At 46.6% G+C, this 14,711-nt stretch overlaps 1 protein-coding gene across 2 annotated transcripts in view; it reads left to right on the plus strand.

The window, feature by feature from the left end:
• Positions 1-14,711, plus strand: part of SCRN1 (secernin 1) — a 79,424-nt gene that overhangs the window by 45,552 nt on the left and 19,161 nt on the right. For both annotated transcript variants that reach the window (XM_064575106.1, XM_064575105.1), the window contains 2 exons: positions 9,097-9,278; positions 12,910-13,112. In XM_064575106.1, coding sequence (XP_064431176.1) covers positions 9,097-9,278; positions 12,910-13,112 — 385 coding nt within the window. The remainder of the gene's footprint in view (positions 1-9,096; positions 9,279-12,909; positions 13,113-14,711) is intronic.

A 14,711-nucleotide genomic window follows, 5' to 3' on the forward strand; every position in this document is an offset into this window, starting at 1 on the left:
CATTTGGAATATTTTTAAAAAGTAAAGATGCTTTTTAATGTAATTTTACATTTTGAATAGGTAATGTATTCATGTGGTTCAAAGATTAAGTGATATTGAAAAGGTTTACTGTGAGCAGTCTTACTCCCCCATATTGCTGTTCACTCTGATTCCCATCCCATATAACCCTTCTTATTAATTTTTTGCACATCCTTCTAGTGTTTTATGCAAATGCAAACAAATATGAATACTTAGCCTTATTTTCTCACTTTTTTCATGAAAGTAGTACATTATATATACTATTCTGAAACTTGATTTTTTATTTTTTTTAATTAATTTTTTTTTAAAGATTTTATTTATTTATTTGAGACAGAGAGAATGAGAGAGAGAGAGAGCACATGAGAGGGGGGAGGGTCAGAGGGAGAAGCAGACTCCCCGCCAAGCAGGGAGCCCGATGTGGGACTCGATCCCGGGACTCCAGGATCATGACCTGAGCCGAAGGCAGTCGTTTAACCAACTGAGCCACCCAGGCGCCCTGAAACTTGATTTTTTAAATATAAAATTTCAAACTCACGAAAAAGGTCTACAATGTTTTTTTTTGTTTAATAATAATTTCTAAAGATATTTTCTACATCTGTACACAGAGATTGTCCTTATTACTATTTTTTGCAGATGCACAGTAGTCCATTGTGGAGCTATCCCATAATTTTTCAGTCTGTCCTCTGTTGGTAGACACTGGGACTGTTTGCTAGTCCAGAAAGTCAGCCCTGAAGAACCTTGAACATGAGTCATCCTACATCCGTGCAAGTATAGTCTCTAGATACACTTCCAGATGCAGGATTGCTGGGTCATGGGGTAAAGTTTTTGTACTAATTGCCCTCCATAGGGTTGTACAATTTCCTACTACTTTTCTATCCTCATTCTTAGTTTTCCCCTCTCAGCTTGTACCATAGGTTCCAGCTACACTGAGCTGCTCATCATTTCTTGAATAAATAACACACTTGCATTTCTCTGTGCTTTTGTTCATTCTGTCCTTTGCTAAGAATGTCCTTCCTCTCCCCTCTTCTCATCTACTTGGTAGACTCTTAGGCATCCTTCAAGGCCTAAATACCAATATCCCCACCTCCCTCTAGTCTGTCCTCCCCCTCCCTTTTTTTTTTTTTTAAGATCTATTCATTTATTTTAGAGAGAGAGAACGAGAGCATAAGGGGAGAGGCAGAGGGAGAGAATCTTCAAGCAGACTCTCTGCTGAATGTGGAGCTTGACTTGGGGCTCTATCTCATGACCCGTGAGACTGTGACCTGAGCCAAAAACAAGAGTCAGATGCTTAACTGACTGAACCACTCAGGTGCCCTTAGACTGCCATCCTTCTATGAACATGTAGTACTTTATGCATGTTCTGCCATTATAAATCAATGGAAATTTACGATTGCCTGAAACCAGTGGAATGAGTCGGGCCCCAGATGCAGAGGTCCTGGCTTCCGATCTTGCCATCCCCATTTCCTGCACCGTGGGTCTTTGAGCCTCTTTGAGACTCAGTTTACTCATTTGCCAGATGGTGATCATAAAACCCACTGTGTCTGCCTTACAGTTTTTTGTGAAGCACATGGGAACTGACATTTGAAAGTACTTTGTAGGGCGCCTGGGTGGCTCAGTCGTTAAGCGTCTGCCTTCGGCTCAGGTCATGATCCCAGGGTCCTGGGATTGAGCCCCGCATCGGGCTCCCTGCTCCACGGGAAGCCTGCTTCTCCCTCTCCCACTCCCCCTGCTTGTGTTCCCTCTCTCGCTGTGTCTCTCTCTGTCAAATAAATAAATAAAATCTAAAAAAAAAAAAAAAAAAAGTACTTTGTAAACTCTAAGGAGAACATTGTGAAAAGAGTTCTTTTTCTTTTTCTTTAAAGAATTGACTAGTGTTGAGAGATTCTATGACTCCAGGTCTCAGTTCCCAAACTCCTGTCTTTAGCATATGGTTCTAAATCTGCTTTTCAAATTTATTCTTACCCCTTTAGTTCCCTTACAATTACACCTGTAACTTTCCCAAGTACAGAATGATGGGTTCTTTTCCATAGCTGGGCTTATGATCCACAACAAGTATCATGTAACTTTCATAAAAGCTCTCATTAGCATATGGAAATTATTTTTCTAAACCATGAAGAGTGAGAAGTTCCCATAAAACCCCATCTATTTCTCAGCCATTTCACGACATTTTAAACTTACATATTCTGCAGTTTCCCTAGAAGCCTCATACTTGAGTTTTGACGTTCCAAGAATTCTTTTTCTGGGAATAACTCTGTGCTAAAAGTCATCCTGATTACTCATCCACTGACTCGCCTCCCCTTCCAGCTGGCCCATCCTTCCAGGCAGTCTTCCCTTCCAGGTCGTCCACTCACCCACCCTTCCTCCTTCCCTCACTCTGTCCATCGATCCTCTATTCTATGGCAAGTTCTCTTTGCTTGAGGCTGGAAGAATAAGAAATAGGGTCCTTTAGGAGAGTTCCTCAGTTTCTAAAATTACACTGCACATTTTTGCTTAGCTGCACAGTTAGAAGATCGGAGCATTTTATGTTCTTTAGTTTTTCTCTTGTGGATTCTGAGTTTGTTTTTTTTTAACAACGTCACTTTTGGATGCGGAGTAGGATAGATAAACATTTGTGAAAGGCCCTCTGTCCTCTCTGAGGATGCTGTACCACTGTGCATAACAGAACTCATCTCAACTTTTCCTCAAGCCCTGCTCCTTCCTATAGATAGGAGTGTCAAGGAAGCAGATGAATAATTTCCTGGATTGTGATGTTCTGTGAGTGCATGGTGTGCGTGTGCGTGTGCATGTGTGTGTGTGTGCATGTATGCCTATAGATGGGTATGTGTGTCTATTCTTATATGGTTGAATCTTCTATTTAAGAAACAAGGGATCCAACATTAGAATACTGTCCCAGAAAACAATGAATTTCAGGTAAAGTTGACGTCATTTATACCCCCAGAGAATAATTATATCCCAATTTGTGGAGACAGAATTCTTTTTTTCTTTTAATTTAAATTCAAGTTAGTTAAGATATAATGTAATATTGGTTTCAGGAGTAGAATTTAGTGAGTCATCACTTCCATACAACACTCAGTGCTCATCCCAACACATGCCCTCCTTAATGCCCATCACCCACTTAGCCCATCCCCCCACTCTCCACCCCTCCAGCAACCCTCAGTTGAGACAGAATTCTTTTTTTTCTTTTAAGATTTTATTTATTTATTTGACAGAGAGAGACACAGCGAGAGAGGGAACACAGCGAGAGAGGGAACACAAGCAGGGCGAGTGGGAGAGGGAGAAGCATGCTTCCCGCGGAGCAGGGAACCCCATGCGGGGCTCCATCCCAGGACCCTGGGACCATGACCTGAGCCGAAGGCAGATGCTTAACGACTGAGCCACCCAGGCGCCCCCCGAGACAGAATTCTTGATAGCCAAGTCAGGTTTGACACATAATGCTTCTTTAAAGAGTCTCTTATTATTATATAATAAACCCCATCTCCATTTTACCCCTTCCTTTAAAGTTTAAAGTCTTCATTGTTTCCTTTTTTTTTTTTTTGGAAAGTGTGTTTTAATTTATTTATATTTTCCTCCACATGAAGTTCTGTATGAGTTCAGTATCCCCAGTGAGATTTTATATAACTTTCAGAGTTTGGGGCAGTCTTTTGGTAGATCACTTCCTTTTTCTTCTTGGATAAAAATAGTTTTAAGAAGAATAGAAAATTACCCATTAATGAGAGTTGGTAACATTGTTAGTAACATTGTCCAGATGGCAGCTATATTTGTGGTTTGTGGGATGTACATGTGTTTTGCGGGGGAGAGTGTCTGAATATTCATTCTGAAGATTCTCCTATACAGTAGGAGAGCACAGGTTATTCTGGAATAAAAGAGAGCCAAGCAAAGCTCCAGGGCTGTGGGCAGACTATGTGCCAGTCTTCCTGTCGGCTCTCTTTGGCCCCAGGAGTGGCAGGAGTCTCCAGCCTGGTGTGGAGCCAGACGTGTCTCCCTCACCTCATGGGAGCGTGGCTTAGCAGGGGCCTGCCTTCCTGTGTCCCCTTTTCCAACCCTGTTTCCGACCCCAGGCCTTTGCACCGCCCATTCTCAAAGATCTAATGGCTTCAGGGAAATAAAAAAGCAGCTCTTCTAAAATGTGGCTGACGTTCTTCTTTTTTTTTTTTGTCTTTATTTGGAATCATATGAACCTTAAGGGCACATTTTTCAAAAACCAGTCAAGTAGCAGGCAAGACACTAGAATAAAAAAGACAAAAACAACCCCCCCAAAACCTCAGTGATAATTAGCAATGCTGCCTTAGGAGCAAATTTTCTAAAACTAAAAATATTCCTCCAAAGCGTCCCATTTTCCCTGCTCTTTTTTTTTCCCCCCACCCTAGGAAGTCTGGCTGACTCATCAACTCATTTCAGAGCGGTTTTCACTGGTGGTGCCACGGTTGTGTTCACCATCTGAGTACAGTAGGAAGCACAATGGTTGCATTTCTTTAATTGAAACATCTATTGTGTCAGTGTCTCTATTCCCCTTTCACTGGGTGATGTCCAGAAAGAGTGTGCTGGAATGTGCAAAGGGTAGGCGACAGCATGAAGCTGATTTTGCTTTTTCATTTTTGACACAATCACACAAAATAAGAAAGGGCTTGCTCTGCAGAAGAATTGTCTTTTGTCTCTGTCTCTAGGGCTTTGTCAAGGCTCATCTTTTCTCTCTTCCAACCTGGCACGGGTCCCCTGGGAGGGGGACAGGCTCAGTGCAGGCGGCCCCTTTAAAACCTCGACGATTAGCATTAGGCAGTGCCCACCTTGAGCAGCATGCCTCACCTTGTGCCCCACTCTGGACATTCTTATGTTGTTATGTGGCCTTGGCCCCCGAAGTCGTGCTAGCTGACGGATTTGTTTTATTAAAGGCAGGGTGGGAGTGGCCGTAGGGCAGCAAGCCGGTTTGCTCCTCTTTCTCTGCAGACCTCTTCAACAGCTTCATCACCAAAGCCGAGGCCAGAACCATCCCTGGAAAGATTGATCTTTTGAGTGGTGGACGTGTTCTTTCTTGTTTCTGTTTTCTGCTAGAAATCTGACTATGAATTTTGACTTGATACTAAATTGTTTTTGTCATGCTGAAAGAAGATTTCAGGTGCTGTTTGGATTTTTTTTTTTTTTTCCTGGTGAGACCTTCCCTGCTGCCTCCAATCGCATTTACTGTCTGCCTCATTAATGAGGTGGCAATTGTGAAGGTCGGTGAATTTTATTGTAAAAAGAAATGACTGCCTGCAGAGTTCACATTCTAGATGGCTGACTTTACAAACTTTAGCTAATTACCTCTTGTGTAAACGTTTCCTATTTATGAGGTTTGCCCCCAGACGAGGATCTTAGATAACCAATCTACATGAGACAAGCATGACCATCTGCTTTGACCTGGGTGTGATCAGTCACATTCCAAACACAATGGAGTGTGTGTGAATTGCAGCCACAGAAGGGTCCTTGTTAGGCCCAGGCTGCTGTAGTCCATGACAGAGATGCCCTAAGGGGGGTGTGTTACAGGTTCACTGAGGCTTGGGCGCACTGCCCCCCCCATTTCCCCATCTCCCTACCCACGCGCTGTGTAGCATATGAGGGGATCTGGTGCTTTGGCTTTCAGCCGAGTGCTTAGGAGGGGCTGATTTGGCCCATCTGGCTAGTTGGGCATCTCCTTTCTTCCTCCTCATTCTGAGTTTGGCAAAAAAGTGTCAAGTTGGCTGCAAATATTTTGAACTCCTACGAAGACCATATGGTCTTTTGGATTCAGTTTTCAACATTTTTATCAGTCAGTACTTATTGAGCTCTTGCAGTCCTATTACTCAATGCCATCGCAGTAGCTACCCTGAGCGTCACAGAGGAGGGTGTCCCCGGACCATGAACACACCTTTGACATCCCCATCTCTCTCTCTTTTCTGGCTCTTACCTCTTTCTGGAATACCTTGATGTCTAGCCCATTTTTCAAGATCAACTCAGATGTCACCACTTGATAAAGCCTCTGTCACTTGGATAATTTTCCTCTTTCTTTGAACCTGTATTATGTCCCTCTGATCTTTGCTGCTCACTTATTCCTTCATTCATTCCTTCATTCATTCTTTCAAAAAAAGATCTATTGATGCCTAGTGTGTACCAGATTTCGGATATATCAGTGAACTAAACCACGGAGATATCTCCCTGCCCTTACGGCGCTTATCTTGGAGCTGGGGGAGATGACATAATGAACAGCATATGCAGTACATGAGTCAATTGTACAGTATTTTGGAGAGGGATAAATGGAATGGAATGTGAAAAAAAAAGCAGGATCAGATTGATCAGATGTACAAGGTGGGAGGAAGGGGAAGATGCAGTCTACATTAGGTGACATAGGCGTTACAGCTTCAGTGACAGCTACTGAGGTTGGGCTGGTGGCCGTGGTAATTTGCATGTGTACCTTCTCCTTCTTTCCCAACTGAGAGGACAGGAATTGGGCATCCTTACTGACTTATCTGCCAGTAGCACTTAGCACAAAATGCCTTGTGTGTGGTTTGTGCTCTGTAAATGGTGATATGGAAATGAATGTGTAAAAACGAATTTGAAGACAAATAAGGAAACCCATTCTATTTTTTTTTAAGATTTTATTTATTTGAGAGAGAGAGAGAGTGCGTGTGAGGGGCCGGGGAAGGGCCAGAAGGGGAGGGAGAAGGAGGGGGATAGAACCTCAAGCAGACTCCCTGCTGAGCATGGAGCCCAACGTGGGGCTCAGTCTCCAGACCCTGAGATCACAAACTGACCCGAAAGCAAGAGTCGGATGCTGAACTGGTGGAGCCACCCAGGCGCCCCAAATAAACCCATTCTTATTTTTACTTTTTTCCTTCCCTTAAAAAAACCTTTACGATAAATCTGTAAAGAATCTTAAGGGGCGCCTGGGTGGATCCGTCGGTTAAACGTCTGACTTTGGCTCAGGCATGATCTCAGGGTCCTGGGATTGAGCCCCTTGTCAGGCTCCCCACTCAGCGGGGAGCCTGCTTCTCCCTCCTATTGCCCCTCCCCCTGCTTGTGCGTGCGCTCTCTCAAACAAATAAATAAAATCTTAAAAAAAAATCTTAAATTCCTTCCATATTTCCTCATTATTTTCAAGACAGAATTTGTCACTGGAGCTCAGTGTGCACAGGGGTTTTGGAAAATGTTGGTCAAATGCCTGAACTGCTTTTTACATGAAAAAACACAATTATAAGATATAAATTTCAATTACAAATTAGAAGAGCACAGAGGACCATAGTTTGCTGCTTTGGCTAGGTTTTTGCTCTAACAGAATCGTTTTTCAAAGTAAACAACTTTTGGGAACTGAATAGGGGAGAACATTTCAAGAGTGTATTTTATTATCAGTTTGCCATGAAAAACTCAAGAGTCTCTTGAGAGTCTCTGGATTGAATTAGCTGTAAGTTTACCAATATTTATCAAGTGAAACAACATTATCCCAGTGCAGAGTGACACCCCACAGGGATTATGAGGATACGTGTCTCACCTCATCAATGAGTGTGCATGCCACACTCGTTTCAGCTCTTACCTAAGGTTTAGAGATTATGGAAAATCAATGCAAAATAACTTTCTGGGCTGCATTCAGTCGATATAACTGGGTCTTGAAGCAGAAAAAGATCCAAGGCCCCAGTTGAGCCAAGGCTTTTCAGTGCCCAATTTAAAATGTAAACGGTTGCTGCCGCTGATAAAATTCTCCCCCGAGAGCCAAAGAGCTCTGTGTAATTTAGAGCCCTGAATTCCATGCTGCATCCACCACACGGAGGATGTCCTAGACTGATAGAGTGCCAGAGTCAGGAGGCCCCTTACGGATAACCTAGCTTAGTGGTTTTCCAGTTTCTCCAAGGGAGCTCTCCCATGGGCCCAATGTGGGGAGGCAGAGGGATGAACCAGCAGGCCAGGCTCTGAGTGAGCTCGTCCCATGCCCCATCTTCCATTTGCTTCAACACACTTTGACTACTTTTATTGTCTTCACGCTTCTATGTAAGAAGTTGTGTGAAGGCAGGCTTCTGAGGTGAAAGATCGTTTGATCTAGAGTAGCTCACTTGTTTTCCAGGTAAAGACACGGCAGCCTGGAGAAGGTTGGATATACAACACCAAGGGGTATGTCTTGCAGGCCTGACCACAGTTAGAGACATGCCCTTTCAGGACAGTCTCCTTGCGTGTCCACTGCACAGGCTTAGTGTGTGAATCAAATGAGACAGACAGGGAAGCACAGTGTATAGGAGAGCATTTAATGCATTCGTTAAATGTTAAATATTATCATCATGTTCCCTTTTCTACCACTAGAGCAATTGTGGAGGTTGTCAAACTGGGTTCCAGGGAGCCCTTGGGATCATTGCCAGGGGCATAAGAACCCCCGTTCTTCAGGCAACACATTTTCCCTTCAATCCACTTTCTATGTTAGGCCTCCAGGTAAAGTTCCTTCTATAGTAGGGCTCTATAACTTTATTTATTTATTTATTTTTAAAGATTTTGTTTATTTATTTGACAGAGAGAGAGATAGCGAGAGCAGGAACACAAGCAGGGGGAGTGGGAGAGGGAGAAGCAGGCTTCCCGCAGAGCAGGGAGCCCGATGCGGGACTCGATCCCAGGACCCTGGGATCATGACCTGAGCCGAAGGCAGACGCTTAACGACTGAGCCACCCAGGCACCCAGGGCTCTATAACTTTAAAGAAGTTTGAAAACCACTGATCCAGAAGGATTTTTTTGCCTATGAGAATAAATAGCCATGTATGTGTGAAACTCCGGTGCCCTCTGTGCCTACTGAATTGACCAGACAGAATATTTGGGGCAGAGGTTGGCTGAACACCTGGTTGAGGAAGATGACTGCTGGATCCGTGAGCACTGTGGGTAAACTGAGCTTGAGCCAGAGACCGACACCAGATTGGCAACGCACTTTGAGCTGCGTTGAGACTTGGGGTGTTTTTTAAGTCTGGTGTTCCTGAGGCCTTTCATTTTTGGGGGCTCTGTTTGTAACTCATGTGGTGGGTCAGTGTAAGTACCAGGGTGGAAACTAAGTGGATCCTGGCAGGTGATGGTCTTTTCTTTCCCGTCTTCGTTTTTCAGTGCACTTACATTTCAATCGACCAAGTCCCCAGGACCCATGCCATTGTGATAAGCAGACCTGCCTGGCTTTGGGGGGCAGAAATGGGGGCCAACGAGCACGGAGTGTGCATAGCCAATGAAGCCATCGATGCCAGAGAACCTGCCGCAGAGACGGAAGCCTTACTGGGGATGGATCTGGTCAGGTACACGGTGATTCTTTGGAATGACTGCTCACAACAGGCGGGGAATGGGGACAGGATTTATGTTCCTCCAGACCTCATATTTTGTAACACAAGCCTCCCAAAGAAGACGTGTGCCTTTTGATACGAAGTTCAAGGTGATAGGACAAAAAGAGAGTAGATTACAATGGAATATTATTAAAGCAATGAAAACGAGCCAAGTGCTACATGCTTGAATTTTGAAGACATTATACTAAGTGAAAGAAGCCAGACGCAAAAGGTCGCATGTTGTATGATTGCATTTACATGAAATGTCCAGAAGAGGCAAGGTCATAGTAGTAGAAAGTCGATTAGTGGTTGCCTGGGGTTGGGGATGGGAAAATGGAGAGTGATTCCTAATGGACATGGGGCTTCTTTGTGGGGTGTTGAAGATGTCCCAAATTTAGATTGCGGTGATAGCTGTGCAACTTTGCAAATATACTAAAAATCACTGAACTGTATGTTTTAAGTGGGTGAAGTTTATGGTTTGAAATACATCTGAAGTATAGGAAAGAAGAAAGGAATCATATAAAATACATAAGATATAAAGGAAAAAAGAAGAGACAGATGTCCCTCCTGTCCCCTCTTTATTTCCGTCGTCTGTTTCCCTTTCCCTGCTCTGTGTTACAGCGGGGAGCAGACGTGTGCGCTTGGTGGGATGGGGATCTTTGCTCGTTTTCTGTTGCGTCACAAGCACCAAGAGTTGTGTGCCTGGCCTGTGCTGGCTGATCAATGACTGGGTTTGGACTGAATGACCAAAGGAGAGGGTGGGCTGGAATAAAATGACATTCTGAAATGACTTTCTTTTTTCTGGGATCGTGAAATGCAATAGAATCATGACTAAGTTGAAAAAATATTGGGCTGGGAGCCAGGGGCCTTGGTTTTCAGTGTGAATACACCAAGTTATAACACATCTCTGGCCCACAGTCTCTACATTTGTTTGAAGGGAGGCCTTAGATTGGATGACCTCTAAAGAACCTCCCAAAGCCAACATTTAATGCAGAGGAGTAGAGGTTTTTGACCCTTTGTAGGCTGTGTAGGGAGGAAGTGCACATTTACGCTGAGACCTCTGTGGTCTGTAGCTTCCACCAACCGATGGACAGGTCTGTTAACCTTTCAGGAAAGGGCCCAGTGAGCTTGACATACGTGTGTGAGAGTCATGGGCTGCAAATAGGGATTCTCCCAAGGATTTACCATGAAACAAGAATTTGAATTTGGGAGCAGCTAAATCCAAGACCCAGAAAAACCTGGACCAAGCACACACTTTTGAAGGATCTGAATTGTACCGAAGGTAGATGTCAGAGCGAGACTCTAACCTTGGCCCAGTAAATTTCATCCCTTTGCCTGCCCTGGTCATGCCCATAATGAGGTGAAGCAGCCAGTGTGGAAGTAGGCATGGGGGCCAGAAAGATGCTGTTCTGGTTTTGAATCGCATGAATCTGCCCCATCTAAGAGGCCAGACCACTGTGAAAGGCTTTGGAACAGACGTCTTGACATCGGGTGACTTATGACCCTAGACTGCTGTAGCCCTAGCACCTCTGCCCCCCGTCGGGGCCGGACAGCATGGAACCCCGCTGCTGTTCTCAGTCTGTGGAGCAGGCTGTCCTGTCCTCGCCCCATGGCACCGAGGCGAGGTGGGAGGGGCCGGGTGGACAAAGGCGTATTGTTTCCTGTGGTCCCAGCCCGGGGGTAGGAGAGTGAGATCAGAGTCGTGTCTGTGGATGAGTGTCGAGGTCCTGCTTGCAGATGTTGTGCGTGGAGGGCACAGAAGTCAGCGTGGGAGGGCAAGTGCATGTACTGGGCGTCTCAGGGTGGAACGCGGCAGGCGGAACAGCGGGACAGTGAGCTAGACACTGCACAAAAGAAGTCACAGCTTCCAAAGGCGGGGTGCCCCTGGCTAGGTAGCACATGCTCCTAGCACATGTTTGCATGGCCAAATCGGGAGCCCTACGGAAGCCCTGGGGACAGGCTTCTGCTTGGAATGCATGCATGGGGCAATGTGACCAGAGGCTCCCAGGGACCTGTGGAGGGAGGAAGGGGGCACAGCTTGGGCAGACCTGTAGAGGTGCTCATAGCACACTTCTTTGCTCTGGATCTTCAAGATCGGATGAGTGCTTGCTTCTGCTATTCCTCTTTGGAGAAGACGACACTGACCAACAGAAAAGTCTACTTAATCCGATCTTCTCATGAGTTTATTTTTTATCACTCTCCTAAGGTCTTAGGGTTCAGCTTTCCAAATCAGTGGGTTTGTCACCAAGTCTTCCTAAATAAACTAAAATTGAGAAATGCCCAATGAATTGATATATAATGATCTGACTACGAAAATAAGCCTGTTACAAGAATACGTCTATAGCATAATCTTTTCCTCTCCCTGGCAGCACGGGGAAAGTCTCTTCAAAAAGAATCAAGCCGGGTGAATTTTAGTAACGATTGGTCTGTTGTCAATTCCCCGAGAACTGGCTGACAACGACCATCTTAGCAGGCACCGCTGCCTCTGCTCCGAAGTTCTTGTGCTCCTGGCCCCAGAATTATAATGTGGAGGAAGAGATGGATACATGGACGTGTGCTAAGCACGTATCATGTGCCATCCTCTTTCGAATCAGCCTGAGAGGGACGTACTGCCTTTTTGACTTGACAAATGAAAAAATCAGGTTTCAGAAAGGTTAGGTTACCGACGGTCATGCTGCCAGTGGGTGGCACAGCCAGAATTGGAAGCTGGCTCCCTCTCTCTCTCTCTGAGTCACTGTTTTTCTGCCAGAGGGGGCTGCCTCTCGAACGTACCCACCACCTACGTGGGCCTGGGCAGTTGTGCTTATATTTTCACATTCATTATCTCATAAACCTGTCCTCAGAGCAACCTGATGATGTAGGTACTTACAGGTGACATAAATTTGAGTTCAAATATAGTACACAACTCGCCCAGGGTCGAGCAGAGGGCAATATCTGTGCCCTCTTTAGGGGGCCAACTAATTGGAAGGCTGGGAGGAGACTGCTGTGTCACTTCAGAAGAAGGATGTACTTTTTGATAAGTGAAGCTGTAAGCCACAGCAGTAGAGGGAGGCTGATAGGTCGGAGGAGAGACATGTTGAAAAGCACGGATGTCCCAACCAGGCACCCATTCCTAGTGAGATCTCTGAGTAAATTATATGCACCGAGGACAGTGGCTGGCTATGGAACACTTTTATTACCAACCCACATACCTGGCGTCTGAGATTTCCTTTTGCCCAGAGGCAGGAGGGAGGATAAGCCCCAGAAAGGGGGTCTTGATAAGGCTGGAGCTGAGCTGGCCAGTGCCAAGGGAGCCAGAGTTAGAAAAGGAACAGAGAGGGCAGGCGAGCTGCCCTTCACGAGGGAGAAGCCGCTGGGTTCCTGACTCTTCCGTCTGTGTGGGAGGGGGGTGCCCAAAGACAGAAAACACCCCCATGGTTTTGAGCCGAACGTGGGAGAGATGTATTCTGCGTTCAAGCGGCGTGATCTGCGTCTCGGCCCGCGGACCGAACGTGTTGACGCGTGTTGGCGCGCTTTGTCCCTCGGCTTCGTCCCAGTCTTTGGTTGGCGTGGCAAAAAGCACATGGTAGGAAGGGACTGAGGTATACCTCCGGTTTTCTTGCTCCAGGCTTGGCTTAGAAAGAGGAACGACAGCTAAAGGAGCCTTAGATGTCATCGTCGCCTTGTTGCAAGAACACGGGCAAGGTGGGAATTACTATGAAGACGCAGACTCCTGCCACAGCTTCCAAAGCGCGTATCTGATCGTGGATCGTGAGGAGGCCTGGGTGCTGGAGACCGTGGGGAAGTACTGGGCTGCCGAGCAGATCACAGGTGAGCCCGCGTGGGTGTGGCGGCCGAGGCGGGTGCTGCCCGGGCGCGTAGGAATCCCGCCGCTGACCCACACCCTCTCTGTGCCCGACCTTGTCTTCTGGGCTCTGCTTCTAGGGAGAAACCTGGGGCGCGGGGATGTCAGCCCTTGGGAGACACACCCTTGACATCTCTTATTTTGTCTTTGCTTTCTGGGCAGGACCCAATTTTGAGTACCAGCAGTTTCGTGACCTAAATGGCTACTCTGACTTGGCCAAAGGAATGGTGATTTTTCCCGTTCCATTCAGTCAACGAACCACTACGACAGGGAGCTGCCCCTCGTCACCCCCAGCCCCGTAGCTCCTTGTGCTTGGAATGTTCCTCCGAAAGAGGAATTTGGATCCGTGTGGGGACCATTGACTGCCTCTGGGCCGACAAGCTCATTTCTCTGTGAGACAGTGTTTCTAGAAAAGCAGAGGACTAGGGAATGCACTCGGAAGGGTGGAGTACCCATTCAGTGGTTGCTCCGTGCTCCCTGTAGCATTTGTTCTGAGACGGTTCTGAGGGAGGACATGTTAGAGGGGGCTGTGGTTGTCCTGTCTCATCACTTAGCACCCTCATATCGGGGAGCGGCTGGCGTCCCAGAATGGGCTAGAGGGTTTCCGAGAGGACTAAGGCGTTCTAGGAGCGCATTGGCCAGTGAAGCCCCGCTGACATTCCTTAGGACTGAATGACAAGCACATGGACCGGGCGCTGCCGTTTCTCCCCGCCTGTGTTCGTGGCAGACACAGCTGGCCGTTCATAACACTCTCCCGTATGGGACCTATACTTGGCCTCTGTATTTTTCTCGACTGAATTTGCAAGGCAGTCTCTTCCAGTTGCTCAGAATCGATGCTAGGGATGAAACCTGTTTTCCATCTCTGCCTTAGGGGGGATTGGAACCAAGTCGCACCTGAGGTAGAAGCAGAAGATCTACTGCAATAGTTGAGAATCAAGCCCGTTGTTTTCTGTGGCCTAAGTCAGTGCGGTGATCAGGGTTGCGGCAGACGACGGGTATGTTGGGTCCCGAACGAGGCTGGCTTGCGGTGCTTGCCTGGAGGAGGGCAGCTTCTCCGCATTCTCACAAGGGCGCCCTTGCAACGATCGTGGAGAGTTTCTGCGCCGCCGCGTGCCCAGCGTCCACCCACGTGTGCCCTCAGGACTGCTGGGGCCCGGGTGGGCCGCCGGGTCACCAAGCCTCCTGCCGCGCAAGAGCTTCAAACTCCTTTCCCAAAAACGTCCTCCTAGGACGAAGCCTTACTATCAAATGGTTCCATCAAGAGGGCTAGTGGTCCATGCGGATAAGGCCGTCATAGGTTGCTTTTCAGTAGAACTTAAAACTTTATGATCTATACCTGCCTTTCAAAAGCTTAGCTTCCCTTCAAGATATAGCTTAAGAAAATCCATCTCCTCAAAATGCGTGTTGTCTTTCACCAACTATTGACATAAAACCCCAGCCATTCCTCGGCCTCATTGATTTCATGTCTTCGCCCCCCACAGCAGTGTGATAGCAGTAGGATTTCGTGAGTCTGGCCCCTGAGTGCTCACATGCCCGAAAGCAAACGTCTACTATAAATCAGCCCT

This window comes from Mirounga angustirostris, unplaced genomic scaffold (genome assembly GCF_029215605.1).
Source record: "Mirounga angustirostris isolate CCGP_5_RB_7025 unplaced genomic scaffold, mMirAng1.0.hap1 SCAF_12, whole genome shotgun sequence".
NCBI lineage: Eukaryota > Metazoa > Chordata > Mammalia > Carnivora > Phocidae > Mirounga > Mirounga angustirostris.